We start from the raw sequence: 27,162 nt of genomic DNA, 5'->3' as shown, positions 1-27,162 counted from the left end.
GGTCGTCGCCCGGACGCGACGTGACCCCGAAGGCCGCAGTTGTAACACATGACGAGGGACGTCGTAGGTTTCGGTTGCTCCAGCTTGCGGGACGATCGTATGAGCGAACGACCTCCCGATCTCCACTACCCCAGTCTCGACACGGTGAAGGCCTCTTCCCGAGCCGTAGCAGTCTGAGGCTCGGCGACCGTCGCGGCAGGTGTCGCGATCCCTGCCGATGCACAGACGACCGTCCGCTTGCGCTTGAGGACCTCGTGTGCGTGGATACTTGTAGCAATCCCCAAGGAGCAGATGTCCATTTCGTCCGCCGTATTGATGGGGACTCCCAGGTCGTGAGCCAACGCCAGCAGCTGCTCTGTCACCCTGGCGTCCTTCCCCTCCTTGTCCATGCGGGGAAAAGCGGCGTCCGCCAGGGCGAGCAGCGACGTGCGATAGGCGAGCGTAGTTTCTCCATCCATCTTACGCCGTTCGTAGAACTGGTGGCGACAGGTCGAGGGCGGTCCGAACACCTTAGCCATGAGATGTAGCGCGGCCTGGAGCGTTGAGCGGGACAACCTTGGGGCGGATGTGAAGGCCGCAAGTGCGTCGTCGTCGTCGAGCGTCGCCGGCAGTGGTGTCGGACCACCCCGACATCTCTTGATGTGCGAGGAACCTTCGTTGGAAGGCCCCCCAGTCGCCCCCGTCCGCCTTGAACGCCGTCAGCGCGGGCAGTCTTTGTTGGAAGACCTGGTCGTCGTCCTCCGATGAATGCTTTTCCCGCGCGCCGTTGTGGTTGACGAAAATGTCGGCTCCGTCGGCAGGCGCCTGGTGGAGAGTTTTGGCGCGCGCCGATGACACGGGCTGTGTAGAGTGGAGGTCCCCGACCACGTGGTGTCCACGCTTCCCGCCAATCGATGGTGGACCCTCAAAGATGGCGCCAATTTCAAAACTTTCGGCGTGGAGCGCGTTTTGGCGGGATCCCTCCGGCCGCGCTCCCTCCTCCAACCTCGTAGTCGTCCTCCCGCCTCCTGAAGCGGTGATTTCTGCCAAAATTTAAGCGGCGGCGAGCAGCAACTCCACCAGGCGGGAGTGTGCATCCTGGAGGCCGGTGTCGGAGGCGAGCGGAGCGTCGGCCATCGCTGTGAAGTGCTGCATCGGCGGCATCTCTTCGTCCTCGCCTTCCGAGGCTTGTGGCTCCGGTACGCCGTCGTCTTCCCGATCTCGCTCGTGGGTACGGGTAGTCTTCCTAGTATCCATCCTTTTGAAGACAGGTTTACTTCTGACGAAAGTTGTAATGTAGTAACTTGGCGGGAGACGACCTTACGGGTAGCACACTCTTTATTAACACCAACTTATATTACACGGGTGGCTAACTGCAGCCTTAACCCACGGGGTTCCCCTGGCTACACCCACACGGGCTCTTACGCCCCGTAGCTTCTCGGAACCCGCCCGGCTGGGTTGTCCGTCTCGACTCTGGGTCCCACAGTCTCGCCCCACATGGACGTCAGACCACGGGTCCCACAGTCTCGCCTCCGAGCCACACAGGCCCTTACAAGGACAGCGGGACTAGGGGTCTCAGGGCCCTACCTCTTCAACTCCGTCTTCGATCTTCCACTGGTTATCAACTCCCCGAGTGCTACCGCGCGTCCCCCTTTATAGTCCTTCATGCGGACGTCGCTGAGAGCACCCACCCCAGTTGACCAATCACTGCGCGCTGCCCACGATCCTATTTCCCACCTTGTGTCAGCGCGCACAACCATGCACCCCGCGCCGCCCCGTGATCTATCACTGTCGGCGCGCGTCAACACCACCACTACACATACAACAGAGGAAGTGGTATCTATTGACTCTGTAGTAGTATCTACTGACTGTACCGTAGTATCTACTGAGCCAGTAGTAGCTACTGACTCTGTAGTAGTATTTAGTGACTGTAATAACTACTGACCATATTAGTATTTACTGGGCCTACAGTAGTATCTACCGACTATATACTCGTAACGACTAACTGTATAGTATCTGCTGACTCTATAGTTGTATCCACTGACTATAGTAGTAACTACAAAATCTATAGCAGTATCTACTCACTCTATAATAGTATCTACTGACTCTAGTAGCTACTCACCGTGGTAGTATGTACTGCCTGTATAGTAGTATATACTGACTGTAGCAGTATTGACTGACTGTAGTGGTATATACTGACTGTTTTAGTATTTACTATAGCGGTATCTACCAACTCGATAGCAGTATCTACTATCACTACAGCAGTGTATACCAACTGAGGTCGTACCTGCTATCACTGCAGCAGTGCATACTGACTGGTGGTACCTGCTATGATTATAGCAGTGCATAGTGACTGGTGGTACCTGCTATGATTACAGCAGTGCATACTGCTGTGGTGGTATCTGCTATGATGAGAGGAGTACATATTGTGGTGGTGGTACCTGGTATAACAGCAGTACATACCGAGTGTGGTGGCACCTGCTATGCCGACAGCAGTACATACTGTGGTGGTACCTGCTATGATGACAGCAGTACATACTGTGGTGGTGGTGGTACCTGCTCTGATGAGAGCAGTACATACTGTGGTGGTGGTACCTGCTATGATTACAACAGTGCATATTGACTGTACTCATCATTCACCCTCACCATTCACCACAACTCACCCTTACCACTCATCCTCACCACTCACCACTCCCACTCACTATTCACCATTCACCCTCACAACTCACCACTCACCAATCTCCCTCACCAATCTCCCTCACCACTCACCCTCACCACTCACCCTCACCACTCACCAATCACCACTCACCCTCAATGCTCACCCTCACTGCTCACCCTCACCACTCACCCTCACCACTCACGCTCACCCTCACCACTCACCCCTCACTAATCACCACTCACAACCGCCACTCACCCTCACCACTCAACCTCACTACTCACCACTCATCCTCACCAATCACACCCTCAACAATCACCACTCACCCTCACCACTCACGCTCAACAGTCACCCTCACCACTCATGCTCACCACTAACCCTCACCACTCACCCTCACCACTCACTAATCACCTCTCACAACCGTCACTCACCCTCACCACTCACTCTTACCACTCACCCTCATCACTCACCCTCACCACTCACCCTCACAACAACCACTGACCCTCACTACTCACCCTCACCACTCATCCTGACCAATCACACCCTCACCAATCACCACTCACCCTCAATGCTCACCCTCACTGCTCACCCTCACCACTCACCACTCTCCCTCACCACTCTCCCTCACCACTCACCAGTCACGCTCACCACTCACCCTCACTACTCACCACTCACCCTCAACACTCACCCTCACCGCTCACCACTTACCCTCACCACTCACCCTTACCACTCACCCTGATCACTCACCACTCATCCTCACCAATCACACCCTCACCAATCACCACTCACCCTCACTTCTCACCCTCACCACTCACCCTCACCACTCACCACTCACGCTCACCCTCACCACTCACCCCTCACTAATCACCACTCACAACCGCCACTCACCCTCACCACTCACCCTCACCACTCACCCTCACTACTCACCACTCAACCTCACCACTCACGCTCACCCTCACCACTCACCCCTCACTAATCACCACTCACAACTGCCACTCACCCTCCCCACTCACCCTCACCACTCACCCTCACCAATCACCACTCACCCTCACCACTCACCCTCACCACTCACTACTCACCCTCACCACTCACCATTCACCCTCACCACTCACCCTCACCATTCACCCTCACCACTCTCCCTCACCACTCTCCCTCACCATTCTCCCTCACCACTCTCCCTCACCACTCACCCTCACCACTCACCAGTCACGCTCACCACTCACCCTCACTACTCACCACTCACCCTCAACACTCACCCTCACCGCTCACCCTCACCACTCACCCTGACCACTCACCACTCATCCTCACCAATCACACCCTCAACAATCACCACTCACCCTCACCACTCACGCTCAACACTCACCCTCACCACTCATGCTCACCACTAACCCTCACCACTCACCCTCACCACTCACTAATCACCTCTCACAACCGTCACTCACCCTCACCACTCACTCTTACCACTCACCCTCATCACTCACCCTCACCACTCACCCTCACAACAACCACTGACCCTCACCACTCTCCCTCACCACTCACCAGTCACGCTCACCACTCACCCTCACTACTCACCACTCACCCTCAACACTCACCCTCACCGCTCACCACTTACCCTCACCACTCACCCTTACCACTCACCCTGATCACTCACCACTCATCCTCACCAATCACTAAGGTATTGTCAAAGCCCACCGGGCTTTGACAATACCTTAGTATCTGTGTATATATGTAAGGTTATTAAGAAATATATTTTTCACCCGGGCAACGCTGGGTACTTCTGCTAGCAAATATATAAATGTGTCGTTAAAACCCGCCACCACCCGACACAGCCAACTAGTAAGGGTTGTCACATAAACAGAACGTGGCCAATTCGTCACTAGTACAGCACACCAGTGTGTTGGAGAGCCAAGCCACAAATCTGGATGTTGCCTGATGAAGCTAGTTGTAATTACTGGCAAAACGTCGTACTCAGATTGTAAATGTTGTGGCTTGGCTCTCCAACGCACCGGTGTGCTGTACTAGTGACGAATTGGCCACGTTCTGTTTACGTGATAACCCTTACTAGTTGGCTGTGTCGGGTGGTGGCGGGTTTTAACGACACATTTATATATTCACGCGATCTAACCCAACAAAAAAAACCTCTATTATGGACTCCCTTAGTTTGATGCAGCCAAAAGCGAGCATATGGTGTGATGTATCAACATTAGCGTCGGGAAAACACAGCCTGCCGAAGGTGTTGGTCTCACCGCCCTATTACTTGCCATGGCAGATTTGATAGGTGCTTTCTAACAGGACTGGCTCTAACAGCACATATCACTGGTCTGCATGGAAATTGGTGAGTACATGGGGGAGCTTTGTGTGTGTATATACGTGTGTTTGAATGGGTATACATTTTTAGAGGAGTGGTAGTGTTAGCGCGCTGAACTACGAACTCGGCAACCTGAGTTCAATTCCCGCTCACGGCCAAGATCGGTGACAGTTATCTGAACCAGTCCTGGACCTGATGCGATATGTCAACATCGCCACTGTGGGAGACAAAGGTGCGGTGCTGGCTACCCACCCTCCTCTCGTGTTCCGTGCCGGCCTTGAAAGGTTTGCTCGCCCAACAGCACTTGCCCCAACAGTCTCTTGAGGCTATGTGTGTGTGGGGCGGGGGGATCTTTGTCTCGGTGTGTGTGTGTCCGTGTAGCTATGGCACGATCAGCAGCGATGGGGACGACATGCGCACGCTGGGCAGCAGCAGTGAGGACGCCACCCCGGACGCCCCTCCCGCTGAGATCCTGGCAAACGAGAACAGCTGGTACAGCAGGTACAAGCGTCTGGAGCAGCAGTACCGCCTGGCCTGCGAGCAGAAGGTACCTTGCGTGGAGAGGTGACCTCCGCTCGGGTTACAAAGTTTCGTTTGAACATTTGCGAGCTTGCTCACTTATTCCATCCGCGCTCGGAAATATCATGAACACAACGTGAAGTTTGGAACTTACGTGTCGATGCCACTTGATGGTAGGATTAGGAATTCGGTTGCTTCCGTGGTGGTGGTGGTGAAATGGTTAACACTGGACTTGCAATCCGGAGGTCACTGATTTATTCTCCTTGCACGGCAGGTTAAACAACCAGCAGATTTCTTAAATCTCCGGCCACTGTCCACCATTAGTCAATCAGCAAGATGCATCTGGTGGAGGTAAAGTGTGGGTAACCCCGACATCTTCTTAGACATCTGACCAGCATCAAAGAGGAGGCCAAACATCTGTTTGAGGGGACTCTCTAGAGCCAGCGGAGGTACTTCCTCCATTAGTGGAAAAAAGCAAGCAATTGCAGGGCTGCACCTTTACATAATTTTTCCTGGTAAAATTGGCTCCGTACTCGCTGTCCATGAGTAGTGAATATTTCAGACCTGAGTCTGCTAAACTGGGGGGGGGGGGCACGGGGGAGATGGGGAGATGGGGAGGAGGGAGTGAGACAATAGCCGACTCTGTGCCCCTGCTATGTTGCTGCCTACGAGGCCACATTCGAGACCTGGAGTCGCCTTTGGCTGTCGGTGCGCTCTCACCGCAGGTGACACGCACAGACACTCGTTCATTGGCTAAAATCATCTCAGGGTGCTTGCGCCTCCGTGTGCCGCGGGGTCGTCACGTCTGCAGCCTGAGGACGCTGCGGTGGCTGAGATGTTAACTACCTCGCCTGGTGTATAGATCGTCGGTTCGAATCCCGACCCTAACGCCTTCATATTTGGAGTTTGCGTGTCTCTCTCCCCGTGGTCGCGTGTATTTTTCTCCAGGTGCTCTGGTTTTTCCCGCCACATTTAGAATCCACGTGTATTTAGAGTATTTGGCTGCGATACATTTCCACGTGAATAACAACTCCGTTGAGCTCTCATTAAGTGGCCATGTCGCTTCTGAAAAAGAGCCACATAGCTCAGTGGGCCTTACCTGGTCAAAATAAAAAAAAAATAGTAGAATGACGCCGGACACTACTGATCGTCATTCCGCTTCCCCTTTCTGTTTTCCACGTTCCGTCTCCCCCCCCACCCCCCGCCGCCCACCACGGGGCAGTGCTACCTGGAGGAGCTGGTGCGCGTACGCGAGGCTCAGCTCGCCGAGGCAACGGATCAGCACACGGCTGGCGTGCAGAGGCAGCACGAGATCACCCTGGGCTGGCGTGTCAAGCGGCAAGGCATGGAGGCGACCATTCTGGCGCTGCAGGCCGAGCTGTGAGTGGGGAGGGGGGGGAGACGTGCCCCCGTCTGGCCCTGAGCTTCTTCCTGTTCCCCTCTGTCAGTTGTGTGGATGTGTTGAATTTCTTTGGACTTGCCAAGAACTGGTACAAGCGGTGTCAAGATTGGCCTCTTTGGAGGAGGCTTGTGAAGGACGCTATAGGCAGTTGGAGGCAGTCGCTCTCCAGCAACAACGGAGGGCAGAGGAGCGACGCTACAACACAGCAAGCTGGCAAAGTAAGGGGGATAGGTGCTGCACCGGCCAGTCATCTTAGTCAATCCATGGCACCTGGGTCTGTCCCGTGACCTCCTGCCAGCGGGCATTCGACACTTCACTTGGCCTTAAAGTGCACATGGCCTGGCACAAGCGCCGTGGTAACGTCAGTGCCACTTAGTGACGAATGGCGATTGTTGTTGAACTCTTTTTTGCACCATACGTAGCCAACCGTGTTAATCGTAGGTGCGGGGGAAGGACAACAAACTGAAGGTGAGGATTTATAGGGACGTTGCCGTCATATCTTAGTGTAATGCGGGCGTAAACGACCTCCCGGAAGTGACGTCATGGGGGGAGGAGTTACGTCACGTGGGGGAGAGGGTAGAGGTCTATAAGGGGGGTAACCGGAAGCAGTGGGGAGTGATCGGAGACTGGGAAAGTGTGAGGCCACGCAGGGCGAAGGGTGAGAGAGAGAGTGGCGAGATCGCCACACACCCGGGCCACGAGGATCGGCACCGTCGGCCAACGGTGACCGACCCCCGGGCAGCAGGAGCAGCGAGGAGGCTGCAGAGAGCAGCGGGTCTGCAAGGGAGGAGTTGGGCAGCAGGGGTCTGCGCGACGAGACAGCAGCGGGTCTGCTAGGAGGGAGTTGGGCTACGTGAGCGACAGCAGCCTGGGGCTGCAGAGCAGAGAGTATATAGGGGAGTGCCGTGAGGGAAAAGAGATCGAACCCAAATAAAGGACACAGGACAGAGAGAAGCGTCCGAGTCTTTTATTACATTAGCGACTAAAAGCACCTGCTGTCTAATCTCAATAGTTTCAATGCCTGACTGTAATCTAGCCCAAAGGATCCCTCCGGTGGCAGATGTCCCTATGTGACATAAAGGGGAAGCAGTGCTAAATCTGAAAAGTGTGTCTGGTCTGCCAGTAGGAGGCAATGTTGATGAATAAAATAATTCACAATTAACCCATAATTGTCACACGACAGCTGAGGATAACTTAGAATAAACTTAGTCCACTCCTATTTTACTACGATCATGGTAATCGCTTCCTGTAGACCTTCAATTTTCTCCTTGAAGTCCTCCATTATGCCATTGATCCACCTCTTGCACGGACCGCCTGCGTCCTCCGCATGGCGGTGCGAGACCATCGATGTTAATCTGTTGGCCTCCATTCTTGTTGCACGTTCAAAACTAAAGAAGTCGGGACCTTCGTATCATTTGCACCAAAGTCTCTCACTGCCCTTGTGTTTTTCTTATGGTCTTATTTTCTAGAGGTTGTCGTCTCGGTACTCCCAGTCTCATTCTCATCCAATTCATTTCTTCTGACAGTATCTTTTTTGTTCATCCTCTCTCCTTCAGAGTCCAGCAATTCTCAGACCTGTTGCATAAAACTGGGATCACAAATGCCTCACGCAGGTCCAAGTTTGGTCTTCAAATTGTCTTTGCTGATAATTCCCATTGCAACGCTTTAGTGAAGTCCACGTTGTTGAATGATGCAGTTCCTCTTGAGCGGTGGGACTGTCAAAGCCAAAGTGTCGCCCTGCCAAAGCAAGCACACAGGATGGTGTTCCTCCTCATTGGTGGGCCCCTAAGCCAGGGGTGAAAATTCCACGGTATCAAGGCGGTGGCTGGTTTCTCCACGGAGCAATCACTGCGCACTTCCCACAATGTGGTACGAATTTTATCCACTTTCACATTGGCGATGGCTGAGATATACACACGCGAGAGCCTTGCCAAAAGGCGTGCCAGACGCTCGCCGGACGCTGGCCAAAGGCCCGTGCTGTCGGGTCTGTGCTCCGCGTTGTAATTTGTCGCAGCAGAACTTCGCGGAACACCGTCTCTTGCTCGCAGTGCTCTGCAGTCGAATCCCTTGTGGATGTTAGAACGGCCGGACGGGCAAGTACAGACACCGGGCACGCGCTGCGCTTTGATTTCTGCATCGTCGCCCAGCTCTGCACCGAAGGAGCAGCTGCGCATTCGCAGGCCAATCGAGTGGCGCTGAACAGCTGAGTGGCGGAGACAAAAGACCCTTTCATTTATCATGGCCGTGGGTTCTGAGCGTAAAACCTGCATGTAGATTTTCTTTTGTTTCAGCAGCAGTACAAATGTTATACAATAGAGTTGTTACATTCATGGTTATACAGGACAGATGTTAGTTTCAATCTACAGTGGGGACATCTTTACTACCTCGCCTGGAATACAGGATGTCGCGGGATCGATGACAACCCTGCTGTATATTTGGAGTTTGCGGTGTCTCTTTCCCGGTGATCACGTCAATTTTTCTCCGAGTCCTCCGTTTTTTTCCTCCGCATTTAGAAACATGCGTTCAGAGTATTTGGCTGTTATACATTTCCACGCGATAAGCCACTTCGGTGAGCCATCAATTATGGCCAGGTCCCCCCTGAAAAGGAGCTATACAGCTCAGTTGGCCTTACCTGGTAAAATAAAATAAAAAACGTAGTTCACAATCATGGTTATGTCATGCCGCCGCCACGAAGCCGTTCAGCAGGCGCCCCATCCCCGACCTCGCCACCACCAAGCGACGGAGCCGACCCCGCGTCCCCCTCACCTCACCTCACATGAACACACCCGCACGCATTTCCCCCCCCCCATAGAGCTCCGAGGGGAGGTCACCTGGCCAACCGGTTTTTATCCGAGAAGCCCTTACCGGGATTAAACTTTCACGGTTTCCGGCGACCAGGGAATTGGACGACCTCCCCCGACGCTACTTTGCACCGCGGCGCTGCGACCGGCCTTAAGATTGCAAGGTCGCAGCGAGGGGCCACTCGGCCACCGCGGGTGAAACGCATCCCACACACCCCACACACGCAAGTATCGACGGGGCAGGCAGAGGGAATAAGCATTGTGATGGAGGAGCATCATTAGAAAACACGCAGCGCATCTGAATTGCATAATCAGGCACCCCCGCACAGGGAGCGGAGGGACGGCATAATTACGCTCGGGCACGCAGGCACCATTGTTAGGGGAGTTAAAGGATAAGGCTGTTAGTATGAGTAATCGGGAGAGCGGGGTCACGCGGGGAGCCATGCACAAATTCCCACGGCGCACCTTTGTGACGGACGCCGCCGCATAAACTGCGATAATGGGGGGGCCTGCGTGAGAAAGGGATTGATTGGAATTTGCGCCGCGCAGGTTGAGCATTAATTAGCATATCAAAAGCGGATTGATTGGAATTTGCGCCGCGCAGGTTGAGCATTAAGTAGCATATCAAAAGCGCCCGGAACCGCGGTGCGCGTGCCAGAGGGTCGCGAGCCTATTGTCCAGAGCCGCATTCCCTTTGAGGTAGGGAGGATAAATAGTGGGCGCAAAGAGGAAATCGGGCTCTCTTCTCTCCAGCGCCAGGCGACAGGACGCTCTCCAGTCCAGCGACCCGAACGTCCGTGAGACGCATCGAGGCACGCTGCGAGTACGGGATCAACTAACCGCCGTGGGCATCTAACAGGGAGTAAGAAGGTGAAGTAGGGTATCGTAAGCTGATAAATAGGGAATAGGTCCAGGGGAAGTAGGATAGGCCAGCCTCGTCGATTCATACTGACATAACATTAAATTACCAGGTAGCAGATAATAAATCATCAATAGCGAAGCGTGGTCTCGCGTGATCTTGTCGTGCAGCGTGAGCGCGTGGGTGAGCGTGTGTACGCAGTGGTTCTGTAGTGCTGCGGCTCGCCTCGGGGGAGCGCGGCGCAGAGCGGTGCGAGAGTGGGTGTCGCGTGTGTTCACTCCGTGTGTGATACAGGTGTACGATCATAACGCGAGTAGTCAGTGTGGAGTTGGAGCGCACGGAGCGGTGTGTGTGTGTGTGCGTACGTTCGCTCCGTGTGGGTCGCAGGTACGCGATTAGGAAAGGGAGGTATCGTGGTAGCGTAAAGGGGGACATAATACTACGCGGTATCCAACCATGCCTACTACGCGGACCCGCGGTGGAGGGGAATCCTCGGGCGACGGCTCCCACACCATGGGTGAGGAACCTAGCAGCGGGGGGGCGATTGATGATGTTAGCCCGGCCGTTAGCATTATCGAGGGAGGGATCTCGGGGGCTAGCGACCCCCACAGTTACATGGGTCGCAAATAAAATGCCGGCCGGGTCTTTGAGCTGTGAAGGGGCTGTCGGACCGAGTATCAGACTGATTGTTGGTGCACAATGGAGCTGGGATGAAGAACATTTAATTCAAAATGAAGGGCCATGTATGCCGCAAACGTCGCCTCATATATTTATACTTTTACTGGTAGGAACCTCCTGGTTACACCAGCCCACACGGGATTATTGTGTCCGTCCGTCGTGCATCCAAAAATGGGAGGGGTGGGGGTGGGTGGAGAGGGGAGGGTGGGGAGGGTGGGGAGGGGCTGGGTGGGGAAGGTGGGGAGGGGCTTGGTGGGGAGGGGAGGGTGGGGAGGGGCTGGGTGGGGAGGGGAGGGTGGGGAGGGGCTTGGTGGGGAGGGTGGGGCTGGGTGGGGAGGGGCTTGTCACCCTGGGTGCCCTTATAAAACTCAACGTTTAACCTACTCACGCCGGCTTGTGCCTGCCCTCGCAGTCGGCCATATTTGTGGAATACACCACGCCGCTGTTGACCCTGGCCATTGACCGAGCAACCCAACGTTCCTACCAGCTCCCTCCGCAGGAATGTGTTAAGGCAGCGTTATTCACCAACGAGCGTTTTAATTAGTTTGGCTTGTCATCACTACCAACACAGGATCGTGATTGCTTTTTTTTAATGACCAAAACCTGGCAGCTGACTTGGAAATTAACTCACTGATTACATACATCATATACTCCTGTGGAGTATATGCGTGTACTGCATACATACAATTAGTTGTGTTATATGTCGCAGTGTAACATCGCACTGATGTTGGGCTACGGCTTGTCGCGATTCATCCCCAACGATTTGTGTTTGTATTGTTTCACTTGTTCAGTTTGTCCAAGTTATGTTATCGTTTTCATGAAGAGTAAAAAGTGAATTATTGCGTGAAATATTCATTGTATGTGTCAACAGCATAATCATTGATTTTTATCGATGAATCACTGCATCATTACATAACGCAGTGAGTACCAGGACATTGCTCGGTTGGCACCATGGTGGCGAGATGTTAAGTACCTCGCCTGATATGCAGGAGGCCGTGGGTTCGATCCCGGCCCGACACCTGTATATTTGGAGTTTGCATGTTCTCCCCGTGGTCGCGTGGATTTTTCTCCGGGTCCTCTGGTTTTCCCCTCCACATTTAGAAACATGCGTTTCGAGTTTCTGGCTCCTAAACATTTCCACGTGACAAGCCACTTCGTTGCAGCCAGGTCGCTTCTGAAAATATCTGTAGAGCTCAGTGGGCCTTACCTGGTAAAAATAAAACATAAATTATAGTTTAGTATAATAAAGCATCAATGAGGTACCCAATTATACGAGCACGAGTTGACATCCAGGCCACGGTGGACCCCACTTCTTCATCTGTTTGGCATCAATGAAATGAGCAGCACTTGTTGAGGTTGCACCATTTGCTACAGTCAGTCGTGGTTGTCCCATGATGTTTCGATAACAAAAAATCCTTGCCATAGGATCGTGGCATTTCCACCACTGGCTCAGGACTGCCAACCGGAGTGAGCTCCACTGAACGTTTCATTTTGAGAACACTTCAAACTTTTGTGACTGTAATATATAAGACAATAACTGAACCGTCAAAGAATTAACTTTTTTTTCTAATCACAACTGCCAACCCTACCGATTTAAGCACTAGTCTGCTGACTCTAAAACCATTTAACCGATTTTAAAATCTAATCATACGGCTTAATTTATATATATATAAACCGATGCATTTTATTTCCTTTGAAAATAAGCAAGAGGCAAAAAAAGGGGTGGGGGCAGGGGGGGGTGTTTGCAATTGCGCAGGACGTAAGGAGTCTCAGAGCTGCTATGGCCCTGGGCAAGTCTGTGCAGGTTGGCTTCGTTGCCTTGAGTGGGCCGCCCGCCATGCGTTTTGTGTTTGACCGCAGCTCGGGTTTCCAGAGCGGACACGTCAAGTCCACGCAGGATCTCGCCCAGCAGCGGCGGGGCGTGCTGCGCGACGCGACGTTGAGTGTGGACCTGTGCCGGGAGGCGGAGGATGTGCTCCTCGCAGCCAGCAAGGGTGAGCAATGTACGTACGTACCCGTATTCGCGTTGAACTTATTTCGTGCCGTACGTAGCCAACCGTGATAATCGGAGGTACTGGGGTGGGGGAACACGGCATATGCGTGTGTCAGCAAGAAGGCCCATCGCTCTGCCAGGACGACGCCCACCAGAGACATCGTCATTATCATCGCGGTTGTCATTGTTATCACTATTTTCAAAGTCATTGTTTCAACCACTTTGAACGTTATTAATATTTTTTGGCATCATTGTCATCAGTAATATCGTCACTACTATCAGCATTGCTTTCGTCATTTCAGTGGTCTTTTGTCATTATCAGCATTGTAGCAACTGTCATCACCACCATCAACACCAACGTCATTATTGTTAAAATCATTAACAGGATACCAAATCCAACATATTCTTCAACGTGATCACTACTATTGTCATCAATATCATCATTGCCATAATCATCACCATTGTTATTCGATCATCCATTTGTCGATAATCGTTTACAGAATAAATTGTTGAATCCAGAATTCATAGAAGCACACCGCGAATTTGTCTTTGGTCACGTGACTAGCCATTACAAAAAATATATTTATTTAAAACCTGCAGCCTTTTGTCAGTTCAAACCTCACGATGCTGTGTCATCTATGGGGCCTGTTTGACCATACTTCGCCACGTTGGTAAAGGTTGGTAAACCAATCATCTCTTTTCGAAATAGTTTTTTTTGCATGCAATTATTGATAACACTAAAGACACGAAATTAAGGATTCTAATTATCATCAGCTATTTCTTTGTAAAATACTTGATGAAGGGCTGCTCCTAAATATTTTGTGTTGAAGATCACTTGAGCATTTCAATAAATACAAAAACTAATTTATAAGGATTACAACATTACAGCAACAGACTTGACATTTATTTCCACTTAACATTCTTCAATAAGTGGTGATAACCCTAAGGATTATTTGAAATTTCACTTGACACTGCAAATTTCACATATTTATTCAAATGCCCCTTGGTTATAAAGACTTATTAAACGTTACAATGGGTTGAAAATTATAATACACTGCCATTGTGTGGTGATGCTCCACTTCTTTGAGACAAACTTGCCCTGAATGTTTTGTTTGTTTTAAAATGCATCCATAATTGATGGCTCTTTCAACTCGTACGCAACATGGTACAGTATAGTAAGGGAACTGTATTCCAATAAGTTACATCAGCGCTCTTCAATAATTTCCAGGTTCAGACTTGGATTTTGGTTGTAAGGCTCTTAACCACCATGGGGTTTCAACAGCAGGGGACGCTCATTACCACAGTTTATTTCAGACGCAGAGCATAAGGCCGTATACTCTTCGAGCGTATGCGTGAAATGTCCATATGCATGTAATGTCCGTTTGCCGATAAAATTCCTGGAAAATCCACATTCCTATGACAGGGACTAATGCAGAAGAGATTAGCGAGACATGGTGCTGACCAGACCTTCTCTTCTGAGCCTCACAAATATTGTTTGTGATTTTTATTTTTGAGGGCAAATTGGCACAAAACAGAGGAAAGTGAAATGTCCAATGCACACCTACGGGCTGTCTGCCCATGGATCGTGATGATGATGATGATTTTTGAGGAGGCTGGGTGACTCAGGGCTTGGAAGTGAGAACTCTGAGCTCACACCACTGAGATCCTGGGTCTGTATCCAAGTTTTAGCCACCAGTAATGAAACCAAGTTCTCAACCTGGGTCTCAGCAGTAATTAAACTAGTTGTGTCTTATGGATGACGCTTGTATAGAAATCATATATGTAAATTGTCTAACTTCAAAATGCGGTAGTTGGCTTTAAGAGATTGTGAATGTGTTCCTCTTGGCCCTCCTGAGAATAAATATAGTGGCACAGTTCTGCCAAGAGAGAGTGCAATCTTTGTTTGGGTGCTCCAAAGTCACACGTTGGAGAGATTCTTTCATCCTCTATCTATACAGTAGAGAGTAGGCGGCCCGCATCTTCACAGCGGAGCATAGTTCGCATGGGAGCGAGGCCCCTGGTGGTTGAGAGGAAGGGTTACTGATACCACAATTAGAATAAAATTGGCAATAAGACAAAAGCATTTGTTTTATCCATTTGTAATGGACATCAAAAATCAGTAGACGTATTACACGTGACATTGGTAACATTCCAGAATAAAGAAGAATATCAAATTAGCTCACTCATTCGTTGCGTTGTGGTCCTGGTGTTGTTTTCATACCTCAAATGCGGTGTTTGAAAGTCTCCAGATTCTCTGTTCCTGTTGAAGGAAATGGAGTCGTGATGCGTGACTCAAATATCCTTTCAGATCCAATACTTCATAGGAGGATGCTTTTATCTCAGTGGTACACACAGTGGGTTGTGTTTATCTTTGGTATCTCTTCACGGGTGCTAGACCCGTGCAGGATACTGATTTTGACATTGCAAAGCTATTGGATTTTGTAATATCAAATGCATCACGTAAAACATTATATTTACGAATGTTACGGAGTTTTCCTCCCCCAACTGTATTCCAATTGTGTTCTCGGCATCGTCTCATGAGATGAAGAATTGTCCATTCAGAACTCTCGCAGAGCGGTGCATAGCATCACCCGAGCGTTAGAGAAGATGAGACCTTAGAACTGCTTCTGAGACCACTTCAAGTGAAACGTCTTCATCCACACGCTTCAGACACAGTGTCGCACACGCCCTGCTGCTGCTTAGAAATGTACGCCAAATTAGGTTAAACACGCACATTTAATGTAATGGTTCTTTCACACAATCGTTGGTGACCAGGCTAAAACCATCAACTCACTTATTTTGAGAACCCGGTTTAATCGGATGGCTGAAACCTTGATTTTAACCCAGAATATCAGAGGTACAGATTTTATTCTCCACCACTGATGGTAAATCACTCAGTGAAACACTTTGATATTTATCTAATTAAATGTTTTAAATAGTGTGTAGATGCCCATCTTATCAGCAAGTTCTTAATGAAGAAAAAACAGACTGTACAAAATTAATGCTTAAATCACTCTTTCCTTCAACATTCCCAGCAGGCATGCGAGATTGTGAGCAAGGAATGAGCATATCTAACAAACTATACAAGTGTAGCGAGTCCAACTGAGTCACAGACGTTATCTTGGGAGCAACACTATTTATTCCGCATTAACACGTAACACAACACGATCTACACTCGGGTCTCGAATGCCCAACTAACCACGCTACGGCAGAATCTATACACGGTTTGCTATCCCGGTCCGGACCACAAACGGGGTCCCCGGACCGCGTTGCTAGAGGCTTCTTCTCCCCGACGTGGATCTTCGTAACACCAGCACATGAAGAACCTCGAGCTCCTCACGGGGCCCCGTTATATGCCCCCGGGCTGGGGCTGGCTCCGCCCTTCGCCCTGCCCATCTTCTAGGTCTCTCGAGTGCCTTCTCGAAAGTTCCTGAGAGCTCCTTTGGACCACGTGACCGCCCTACAGCCCCCATCCACCGGTGGCCCCCCTCCAATATCGTCCGGTCACGTGACAGCAGGTCAACCAGCAAGGTAACCCTGACTGGCTGACGCTTCCTCTCGCTCCCTCACCGGGAGCCCGCACCGCACATTGCTCGCGGTGCCTCCGTGCTAACCAGGCTCGGGCTGGTACTACATCCCGTAATGACAACACATTACCGGCCGTGGCTTCGCAAGCCCCGGCACCATACAGTGACAAGCACAGTCACTACATCACCCCCCCCCCCCCCTTCGTAGCTTCCAGCCGTCCCAGTTGCCCACTGCCCCCAGATCTCAAACCTCACGCAGCAGCTTGGAGGAAAATGTTTTGTCCTGATCCGTCAAGAGTTGCTCAGAAGCCCGCTTATCCCGAACATAGCCATTAAGGAACGCCTCAGTGATAGCCACATCCGCTTGATTTGGGAGTGACTAAGCCATAGGCCAGCGTGAGAAATACTCAATGCCCATGAGTAAGTATTTGTTGCCACTCTCCGAAGCGAGAAATGGCCCGAGAATATCGAGGGCAACAATTTCATTTACTCGTGACACCTGGATGGATTGCTGCGGAGGACAACAGGATCTCGCCAGCGGCTTCCGCCAGGCACATTGCACGCAGCCTTTCAGAAGATCCTCAACGTCGGAGGCCATGGCCAATAAAAATCCAATTTAAGTGCGGCCACCGTCTACTGCACTCCAAGGTGCAACAGCCGTTTATGCACAGCCCACACAACCTCGCTCCGCAGGGCGGTAGGGACAACAATAGCATAATGGCACAATCCTCCATCCCAATACATGAGCAATCCTCCCCGCAGCACAAACGAGTTAACATACCGTGGAGCCGTACCATCGGCGGTCACCCTAACATGCCGGCGCAACTTAAGGAAGGACGCATTCTCTGCCTGTCGACGTCCCCAGACCTCATAGTCCAGACCCAAAGTTGCATCTCCTGCAACGGGGACGTCGCCCGTCCCCCCCCCCCCCCCCCATTGCGTTTGCGGCAGACGCAACGAGAGGGGAGGGGGAGGTCGAGCCGCACGGTCGACAACGACCCGAACCAGAAAAACACGCGCACTCTCCGGGCGCTGGCTATTGCGATAGGGCATTGGCGTTTGTATGGCGGGAACCCTTACGATACGTGACATTGAATGAAAAGTCCTGCAGGATTTCAAGCCAGCGTGACAGTTGACTAGAGGGCTGGTCCATACCCAACGCGTATTGGAGCGCCACATGATCGAAGCGCACTTCAAAGTGTCTCCCGTACAAATATGGCTGTATAAAAACCACAATGGCCAACAGTTATCAGCATGTAACGCAGTACCGCTGCTCCACCGGGACAGCACCCTGCTGCCATATACAACCACGTGCTCCACGCCATTTACGACTTGGGATAACACAGCACCAATGCCGGTATTATTGGCGTCCGTGTCCAAAATGAACGGCCACGAAAAGTCAGGATAACGCAGGGGAAGGGCCTTAACAAACCCATCACGAATAGAGCAGAACGCAGCCTCATCCAACTCCCCCCAATGAAATTTTTGGCCCTTAGCCATCAGGGCGTGGAGAGGTTCAGCAATGGACGCGAACCCCGCAACAAACCGGCGATAATAGGAGGCGAAGCCGATAAAACTGCGCACCTCACTGGCCGAGGTGGGGGTCGGCCAAGTCCGTCATGATACCCGATTCGCTGACTATGTGGCCCAAGTATCGAACAGATTTTTGGAACAGATGACATTTTTGGGGCTTGAATTTCAAGTCGGCCGCATGCATCTTAACGAAAACAGCCCGCAGGCGATCCAAATGCTCATCAAACGTGCGGCCAAAAACGATGACGTCATCTAAATAGATTAGGCACGAATCTCACTGGAGGCCCGCCAAGACCAATTCCATCAGCCTCTGAAAAGTACCCGGTGTAGAATGGAGCCCCATCGGAAGCCGGTTAAACTCGAACAGCCCTTGGGGTGTCCGAAAAGGAGGAGGTCAGCGAGACGGCCATGCGCGTCCCTGACGAGCTCTTCCACTGAAGGCGAGGCGCCACGGGCCCCGACTGCGACCTGCTCTGCGGGCAGCGTCTCTGCTCCGTCCTCGGTGGCCGTGGGCGGAATCAGCTCCTCATTGTCTTCGTCGTCGACGCACGTACACAAACTCTGCGACGTGGAGACATAACTCGTCTACCGCTAGCTACAGCCTAGCAAGTTGGCCACTTCCGACACCAGTTGTAGTGAGTCCAACTGAGTCGCAGACGTTATCTTGGGAGCAACACAATTTATTCCGCATTAACACACAACACAACACGATCTACACTCTGGTCTCGAATGCCCATCTAACCACGCTACGGCAGAATCTAGACACGGTTCGCTATCCTGGTCCGGACCACAAACGGGGTCCCGGACCACGTGGCTTGAGGCTTCTTCTCCCTGACCTGGATCTTCGTAACACCAGCACATGAAGAACCTCGAGCTCCTCACAGGGCCCTCGTTATATGCCCCCGGGCTGGGGCTGGCTCCGCCCTTCGCTCCGCCCACCTTCCAGGTCTCTCGAGCGCCTTCTCGAAGGTTCCCGAGAGCTCCTTTGGACCACGTGACCACACTACAGCCCCCGTCTACAGGTGGCCCCCCTCCAATATCGTCCGGTCACGTGACAGCAGGTCAACCAACGTATCATGCCCCAAAGTAGCCCTGGCTGGCTGATGCTCCCTCTTGCTCCCTCACCGGGAGCCCACACCACACACTGCTCGCGGTGCCTCCGCGCTAACCAGCGCTCACCCAAGCCCCGCTAGGGCTGGTACTACATCCCGTAACCCGGGCTGCCCGTAATGACAACACATTACCGGCCGTGGCTTCGCAAGCCCCGGCGCCATACAGTGACAAGCACAGTTCCTACATGAGTAAGGTACTTGTGGCATTAAAATACTTGCCCTTACTGCTATTAGAATGTGGAATTTCCATTGCCGGTTTCAGAGCCAAGAATGGAGATGAGTCCTATTGTACAGGGAGACACTTTGACACTTTTGGTTTAATTTACTTGGTGCACGTGGGTAAGCCTATTAGCAATTCATATTCAGATACAACAACAGCATACACCTGGCAGGCGTGATGATTAGCTTAATGCATTCAGTGATATTCCTGGAATTGAACGTTAGAAATACGAATAAAGCAACAATGGTATTCAGGCAGTGGGAGCTGTGTTTGTGTGTGTGCTCAGTAGCTTGGCGTGTGATAACCTCACTTGTGTGGGCACTGTTTATGTTAACCTTACCTGTGTGTGATTGCCTGTGGACTGTGTGTTGACCTCACCTGTCTTGACCTCACCTGTCTTGACCTCACCTGTGTTGACCTCACCTGTCTTGACCTCACCTGTCTTGGCCTCACCTGTGTTGACCTCACCTGTGTATAGTGTTGACCTCACCTCTGTGTAGTGTTGACCTCACCTCTGTGTATGCGCGTGTGCATAGTGCATGTTGACCTTACCTGTGCGTGCGCGTTGGGTGTGCAGGCGAGGCTGAAGGCGAGGACACTCCACTGGCAGGCCTCCCGGCTAACGTGGGTCACGAGCACGACCCCTGCGAGCTTCTGAGCCCAACGGGAGAACAGGAGATGTGCTCGCTCGCCTGTTTCCAGAGACACCCCCAAACCGCCAAAAATCAACCCTAAACATTCAGCATCTTCTTGGTTCTTTCGGTAAAGTCACGTAGAAGGAAAATAATAAAATAATAAAAATAAAACATAATAAAATAATTATCACGACGTTTCGGCCACAACGCAAGCAGCCGTTTTATTTTTATTATTTTCCTTCTACGTGACTTTACCGAAATAACCAAGAAGATGAATCCCTGCAGTCACGAAAGCTTTAAATCGAAATTCAGCATCTTGCGTCATCTCCATCATCATCACCACCACCCTCACCGTCTTGGTCGCAATCATCAACCCTTTGTTAAGCAGCAGCTGTCATTCCACCGTATTGGTTTATTTCTAATCTCGGGAATCGTTCGTCATAATCACTCGATATTGTCAAGGTCGCGTCGACCTCGCCTTGTGCAGCCACCGGCCCCGCAGCGTCGGTGCGCTGTGGGGGACGGGGTGGGGGAGCGCCGTTTGGCTACAAAAGAAGTCGGTGCAGTTACGTCTCCGTGCTCGACTGCTGACTTGAGTATTATTATGCCGCTGCCTTTATTGCGGCATTTGCCATTTGGCAGTAAGTGCTTTGTTCCAGGGGTGAGGCGTGGGAGAGGATGGTGTCGAATTGAAGATTTGCTTTGTCCAGAGGGTTCCAATAAAACATTATCAATTCGTGATCATTAGCCCACAGGGGGTGCCTAAGTCTGCATCTAACGTCCTGCCATGTTACATAAAAAAATTTCACCGGACAATAGCCAACAATGTGATGGATTAATGTCTTACCAAGTAGGCACGCAAAAGCGGTTTTGTGATTCTATTTTACGTGCTGCCTTCTGAACGCATAAGCTGGAGATAAAATGTACAAGCTTGGATGAGCCACGTGTTTAACAGCCTACAAAGTCACCACACCACTTGGGTTGGTATGACCCAATGGAAAATTAACGAAGCGTCACTTCTTGTTGATAGGGACCTCCAAGCAGCCAACAGAAGGGCTGCTTTTGCATGGTATGGGTTTCCGACAGAGGTCTGGGTACGGGTACGGGTAGCCGTTTGTGACCCTGGTGCGGCCGGGTACGGGTACGGGTAGGCCGTGAGTCACTAGTGAGTAACCGTTTGTCACTCATTTCGGGTACGGGTAGGGAACGGGTACCCGTACCCGGCCGGGTACGGGTACCTATTTGCGACCCTGGTGCGGCCGGGTACGGGTACGGGCAAGGAATCAAAACCCATTTGCGACCTCTGGTTTCCGATATATTCTGATTCTTGTGATACACCCATGGTGTATGCCTTTCGACGCATGCCAGTTGTTTTTCTGTCTTAATAGAAATGAAGTTGTTACATGCTGAACATGCCTGACGATAAGTAAACATGTACCATAACATATAGAGAGGGCAATGTAATTTGAATTGGCATTCTCCATACATCATGTGAGACATAGTCGCCACACATAGGATCTCGATCTCAATTTTAGTTGGCGCTGTCTGCATCGTGTGGGACTTGTTTACTCATCATCAGGCATGTGCGGCATTTAATAGCAACAAATATTTTTGTCAGAACCCCCAGTCAGGCTTCGCTCAGCAGGAGATCATCCACGCTCCCTTGCCACCCCCGTAGTCTGGAGCTCCCAGCCATCCGTGCTGTCCACTCACTGCCTCTGTTTAATGACTGACTGCTTCTATAGAATATACCCATTTTTTTCTGTACAGTTGGGTATATTCTGTAAGGGAACCCCTCTGTCGAGGAGATGCATAGGGCTCATTTTGGTCCACAAGATCTGGGCAGTCGTTTGATTGCATAGCTCATTTCTAACAGTGATCGCCACGAATCTAGGGTCGTTCTAAATCTGTTTGGCTGATTTAATTTACAGACAGAAGCGTGCGTCAAAAGATGGGGAGCGAAATTTATTTTAATACCTGTCCTGCTTCAATAAAAATGTGACGCTGCAGTGCTCTCACTTACTCGAACAGAATGAATCAAACGCTTCCCCTCGCAGACACATCTCTCCGAGCTGCCTCGTGTTTCTCGTGTGCTGCTGCTCATAACCCAGATAATTCAGCGGTTGATCAGGAGAGGAACCAATTACTTCACGGCAATGGCAGTCACACCCCACCTACGAATACTCTCACGGAGCCTCTGCAGAGGTGTCATCGCCTGGGGCTTAGGAGTGATACGGGGAATTCTACCTGCATCTCCTCCGTCGTGTGTGTTTGCTTTGGGGTGATTGGCAAGAGAGGATAGGCGTGTGCAGCTCTCATGGACTCATCTGTGCGGCGCAGCACCCGAGGTTTCACAGAACACTGGGACTGGAGGTCATCTCCCAAGCTCGTCCATGGAGTGATTTTCATTGTTACGTCACATGCAGCATTTGAGCAATGTTTTCACAAACGTCTTTCCTTTTTAAGGTACCAATGCAATGTCCCATTTCTAACACCGATGTCGGCACTCCAGTTAAGGTTTGTGTCTTTGTAATGCTCCCCGCAATTTTGAGGCTATGTGACTAAAATGCATTTTCATGCAGTGAAATCTAGCATTGCCTTAAAGTCTTGAGTAATTTCGACATACGCATTACAACCCATTGTCTGTGCATTAACTAGGGCCTTACATGTTTAACTGCAATGTCCCTCTAAACTTCCGTACAAAAAGTTGACTTTCCTGCACAAGGGCTCATTCTATCAAACCTGAGAGTTTATCGATTGAAATATTTTTTTTTTAATTATGCTTAACAAAAACGTGTAGTATTTTTATTTTAAAATAATTTAAAACAACGCATTCTCGTTTGGTGATACACGTTACTTAATTCCACCTCCTGGGCCCCAAGGATCACATTTCACACGCATCCGTTTTTAAATGTCATACGTACGGTGATTAATATTTTTATAATACATAAAGCTCCCAATGCAAACCTTATCTGGAGCGCTGGACGTTATGGTTGGAGGCTTTAATACATTTTGTGGCCTCATCCCATCGGCATGCAAAGTCATTCTTGTGAACGAGAAGGAAAAAAAAACTCACCACATTTGCCAAGAACACTGCGTTAAAGGCAGTGTTATTAACGAATTTGTAGTGTATGTTGTAAACTATTTGTGCACCACTGCCAGTGCAGCATCACCAATTGATGTGTGTTAACTTGTGAAGGAGGCCAATTGCGTGTTTTTCAAAGATAATGTGCCATCCATTGTTATACTTATTTTAGCTTAGATGTATCAATTCTGTATGCTGCACGAGTCTGATGTACGTTTAGAAGTCACGTTGTAGCTGAGGCCCCACTGTAGTTTCTTGCTCGTACGCTCACACTTAGAGTTTCACGTGTTTGGTGACCCTATTTTTGGTTCAAAAGATTAGGTCAACACTTAGATTATTTGTCAACAACGTTCATTCACCTATAGAAAAAAATATTGTGGTTCTAGCCAATTGGGAACTTGGTTAAAATGATCAAAAATCAAAGTCAATCATCGCAATGATGTACTGTATAAATGAGATGCATATTAAATAACGTTCTTCATGCACCGAGAATGAGGCAGAATTTGCATTACATTCAACTGACCTTCACTGCTGCATGATTAATATTCTGTGTACAGTATACAGTGAAGTACAAACACACATATTTAATAACAATATAATGTTTTAATAATCATTCAAAAAGGCTGTCTGGTGTATCCCAATAAGTTTCAAAGGCAATGCCATATATTATCAGAACATGTTTGTTTGCATGTTCACCACAAGTACGTGTGGTTAATGCAGTACTTAATACTTTGCAAAAGGTTTATATTTGGTGTTTGCATATGTTAATACCTGTTTTATTGTCAGAAAGGGTAACACCTTACTTTTCATAATTACATGCAGCAGCATCGGAAGTAGATTTTGGCAGAATTCTGGAAAAATCGCCCGATGATCCTGAAGGAGTAACTAATTGGCGCGTTTTGTTTACGAGACAAATCTTATTGGTCGGCTGTGTCTGGTGGTGGCAGGTAAAACACATTCCTGCGGAGGGAGCTGATAGGAACGTTGGGTTGCTCGGTCAATGGCCAGGGTCAACGGCGGCGTGGTGTATTCTGCAAATATGGCCGACTGTGAGGGCGGGCACAAGCCGGCGTGAGTAGGTTAAACGTTGAGTTTTATAAGGGCACCACGGGGTGACCAGCCCCTCCCCACCCAGCCCCACCCCTCCCACCCCCCCACCCAGCCCCACCCTCCCCACCCAGCCCCTCCCCACCCTCCCCTCCCCACCCAGCCCCTCTCCACCCTCCCCACCCAGCCCCTCCCCACCCAGCCCCTCCCTGCACGACGGACGGACGGACACAATAATCCCCTGTGGGCTGGTGTAACCAGGAGGTTCCTACCAGTACGACACACGTATACTTACGCGATCTAACCCAAAAACATTGAATGCACAAAGCTCTGATTCACAAGCAGCGTGAACATCGCATGCCACATGCCCTAATCCGTCCAGCCCGTGTGCTCCAAGGTTGCACTTTTCCGAGTGTGTGTGCGTCCACAGTCAGGGCTGGATTCAGTTTGATGGAAACCCCGGGGCTGTCAAAGTTTTGGGGGCCCTTTTTGTGGACAGCATTCCCTTGTTATTCGCGAGGGACACGTTCCGGAGACGCTCTTGAATAGCACATGTCGCAGATAATTATAATGGACTACGAAAACATATATTGTAATTAATTACATTAGACAACTACATAAATAAGCTCTTGCATACATGAACATTATTATAATAACAACTCTTTATCTCTCATCACTTTATTGCTATCGATGCGGTCATATAAGAGTTCCAGATGTGATTCACGGATAGCCAAAATCGCGTAGAGCATATTCGTGAATAATGCGGGAATACACTGTATTCAATTCCATCCCTTTGCATCAGTCCACCACCTATGCCCAATGCCAAACACTTCCTTGTTTTTTTTACTTGGTTATTTTAGTTACAGTTTTCAAAATGTGATATACAAATCTCAAGCTTTGATCAAAGTTAAAATTAACGAAACTATTTGTTGGCACATAACTACAATAGTATTACACATAGTGATGCTGTGGCTTTAATGCAGTCACCTAAATGATGTATCATAGTGCTATGGTATTGTGTTTCAACCATTTTAAAGCAGTATATACAGTATTTGTATATATTTGGGGGCCCTCAAAATCTGAGACCTCAGGCTGCAAACTCTTAACTCCCCTGTGTTAATCTGTCCCTGTGCATAGTACTGCGATATCAAATGACATTCATACCACATCCCTCATTAAATGGCACGATACAGTATACAACGAGCAACAAGTTAAGCACAGTGGAGTTAACTCCTCCCTTGTTTTTAAAGAAGGAGTCCCATATGGCCAAGCTGGTCATTGTGCTCCCAGATGCATCGCTGTGAAGTGCCAGCCAAACACCTCGTTTAGGAAACGCTTACGCAAGCCTTTAAATGTTGAATACCCATCATGCAGATATTTTGCACTGATATTGGCCAAGGTGAAAGTTTTGGAGGAAGAAGACTGAATTATATTTGCAACAGTTGGACTTTAAACATTTTCACAAAATAATGCCAAATGGGTATTTTTTTGCATAAATGTAAACAAAGATAATAAGCAATGTATAACATTGAACAGTACAGCACACGCACTGTATATCCAAACCATGACGATATTGAATGTGTCCAACAACTAATTACTTTTTGAGAAATTACAGATTCCCTTTGCTGTAAAAGTGTTGAAATGTCATTAACAGCCAATTAAATGGGAAACATCACTTGTTAGTGGTATCATGTTTTGATTTAAAGCTTTCGTGACTGCAGGGATTCATATTCTTGGTTCTTTCGTGACTTTACCGAAAGAACCAAGAATAGGTATCATGTTTGTTAATATATCGCAAAGTCAACTCCCTTTAACAGACATTGTAAATGTACAAGTTCACCAATGTGTGTATATAGTTCCTAGACGTGCTTCACAGTAATAGCCTGCTTTCCGGAGGGTATACAGTCTAATTAATATGTCAATATGTGTGTGGTGTATTTTCTTAGTTTCTGTGAATTACTTATTGGACGACATCGAGAAGACACATTTTTGTCGAATTCGCTAAAACAACCTCAATGTTTCAAGAGCTGCAATGCATGTGGTGAATTACGAGCCGGTGGTGGTCCTTAATAAGTAACGTCACAAAGCAGTCCTTAAAGAGCAGCATGCGGCTCTGGAGCCGCAGGTTGCTGACTCCTGCCCATGGTAAACTGGACTCCCACGGTAAACTGGACTCCCATGGTAAAGTGGGCTCCCACGGCAAACTGGACTCCCATGGTAAAGTGGTTTCACATGGTAAAGTGGACTCACATGGTAAACTGGACTCCCACGGTAAACAGGACTCACATGATAAAGTGGACTCCCATGGTAAAGTGGACTCCCATGGTAAACTGGACTCACATGGCCAGGGGTCGGCAACCAAAATAACAAGAAGAGCTATTTTCTTTAAATTCAGTAAAAACGAAACCTCAATATATCAAGAGCTGCAATGCAGTCCTTAAAGAGCCATAGGTTGCTGTCCCCTGGACTACGTGCTTGTAAAATGAATAAATATGTCGATGGCATGGGTAAGAAGTGTAACTGGGGGAGGGTGGAACACAGCGCCCATCAGGATGACCGCCAATGGACAAGACTGGTGACGGAATGGCAGCCAAAGGGGATTTACACATCTAAGAAGACGCTTCAGCGATGAGATTGGTTCATTTACACTATGAGATCTCTTTTACCAGTGGCAAAATATAATAGTAGGTTTTTACCCTTTTAACTGGTACAAAACTGACACCTTTATTCAAGGCATCATGTTTGCAATGACCACAACACAAGTAGTCAAAAAAGCAAACAAAAAGAAGCAACTCTGATAAGGATGAT

The 27,162-nt window shown here is 49.7% G+C and overlaps 1 protein-coding gene across 3 annotated transcripts in view; it reads left to right on the top strand.

The window, feature by feature from the left end:
• The window catches only part of LOC144933777 (RUN domain-containing protein 3B-like), a 92,062-nt gene extending 67,691 nt beyond the window's left edge, over nt 1-24,371 (top strand). Inside the window, exons 7-10 of one of the 3 annotated variants that reach the window (XM_078858904.1) lie at nt 5,325-5,490; nt 6,685-6,842; nt 13,063-13,205; nt 20,165-24,371. In XM_078858904.1, the coding sequence (XP_078715030.1) occupies nt 5,325-5,490; nt 6,685-6,842; nt 13,063-13,205; nt 20,165-20,322 (625 nt within the window). In that variant the 3' untranslated portion in view covers nt 20,323-24,371. Of the gene's footprint in view, nt 1-5,324; nt 5,491-6,684; nt 6,847-13,062; nt 13,206-20,164 lie in introns of those variants that run through there. The other 2 variants (XM_078858885.1, XM_078858895.1) reach the window with 2 other exon arrangements.
• The last annotated feature ends 2,791 nt before the right edge of the window (nt 24,372-27,162 follow it).

Source organism: Lampetra fluviatilis, chromosome 1, assembly GCF_964198595.1.
Source record: "Lampetra fluviatilis chromosome 1, kcLamFluv1.1, whole genome shotgun sequence".
Classification (NCBI taxonomy): Eukaryota; Metazoa; Chordata; class Hyperoartia; order Petromyzontiformes; family Petromyzontidae; genus Lampetra; species Lampetra fluviatilis.
This window is presented reverse-complemented; position numbering and strand designations above follow the sequence as displayed.